General features: G+C 15.0%; 1 protein-coding gene across 1 annotated transcript in view; it reads right to left on the reverse strand. All coding sequences in view use genetic code 6, as the record gives it.

Annotated features, from left to right (window-relative positions):
• Positions 1 to 224: 224 nt before the first annotated feature.
• Positions 225 to 506, reverse strand: part of TTHERM_001037788 (transmembrane protein, putative) — a gene marked incomplete at both ends in the record, with an annotated part of 535 nt that continues 253 nt past the window's right edge. Inside the window, 2 exons of the mRNA XM_012800554.1 lie at positions 225 to 318; positions 458 to 506. The exon at positions 458 to 506 is cut by the window's right edge and continues 253 nt beyond it. Of these exons, the coding sequence (XP_012656008.1) occupies positions 225 to 318; positions 458 to 506 (143 nt within the window). The remainder of the gene's footprint in view (positions 319 to 457) is intronic.

The following is a 506-nucleotide window of genomic DNA, read 5'->3' on the forward strand; positions in this document are numbered from 1 at the left end:
AATATATCATTTATATTAATGTATCATTATTCTTAAAATATTTTGGAAAAAGTGAATGAATTTTAATAAAGTACTATTTATTTGGCTTCTTTGTAATTAATTAATAATTAAATTAAATATTTTTAAAATTTATCTTAAATTGAAATTACAACATAAAATTAATTAATAAATCCTAACATACATTTTATCTTACATTTATAGATAACATAAAATATAAAATAATATCAAATTTCTACAGTTATTTCTTTTGAGTTCTTCAAAGTATATTTCAATTAATCTGAGATTACTTTCTATTCTCCATAAGATAAATTATTTTTCCTAATAATAAATAAATATTCATTAATTATTAGAAAAGAAGAATAAAAGAAAATAAAAATAACAAGAGTTAAATTATTTTAAAAATAAATAAAAATTTATTGATTAAATAATTATATTAATTGCTAAATAAATTAAATACGTAAGATCTAGAGTTAAATTAGTGATATTCTAACACTTTTCTAAAGCTG

Source organism: Tetrahymena thermophila (genome assembly GCF_000189635.1).
Source record: "Tetrahymena thermophila SB210 genomic scaffold scf_8254085, whole genome shotgun sequence".
Lineage (NCBI taxonomy): Eukaryota > Ciliophora > Oligohymenophorea > Hymenostomatida > Tetrahymenidae > Tetrahymena > Tetrahymena thermophila.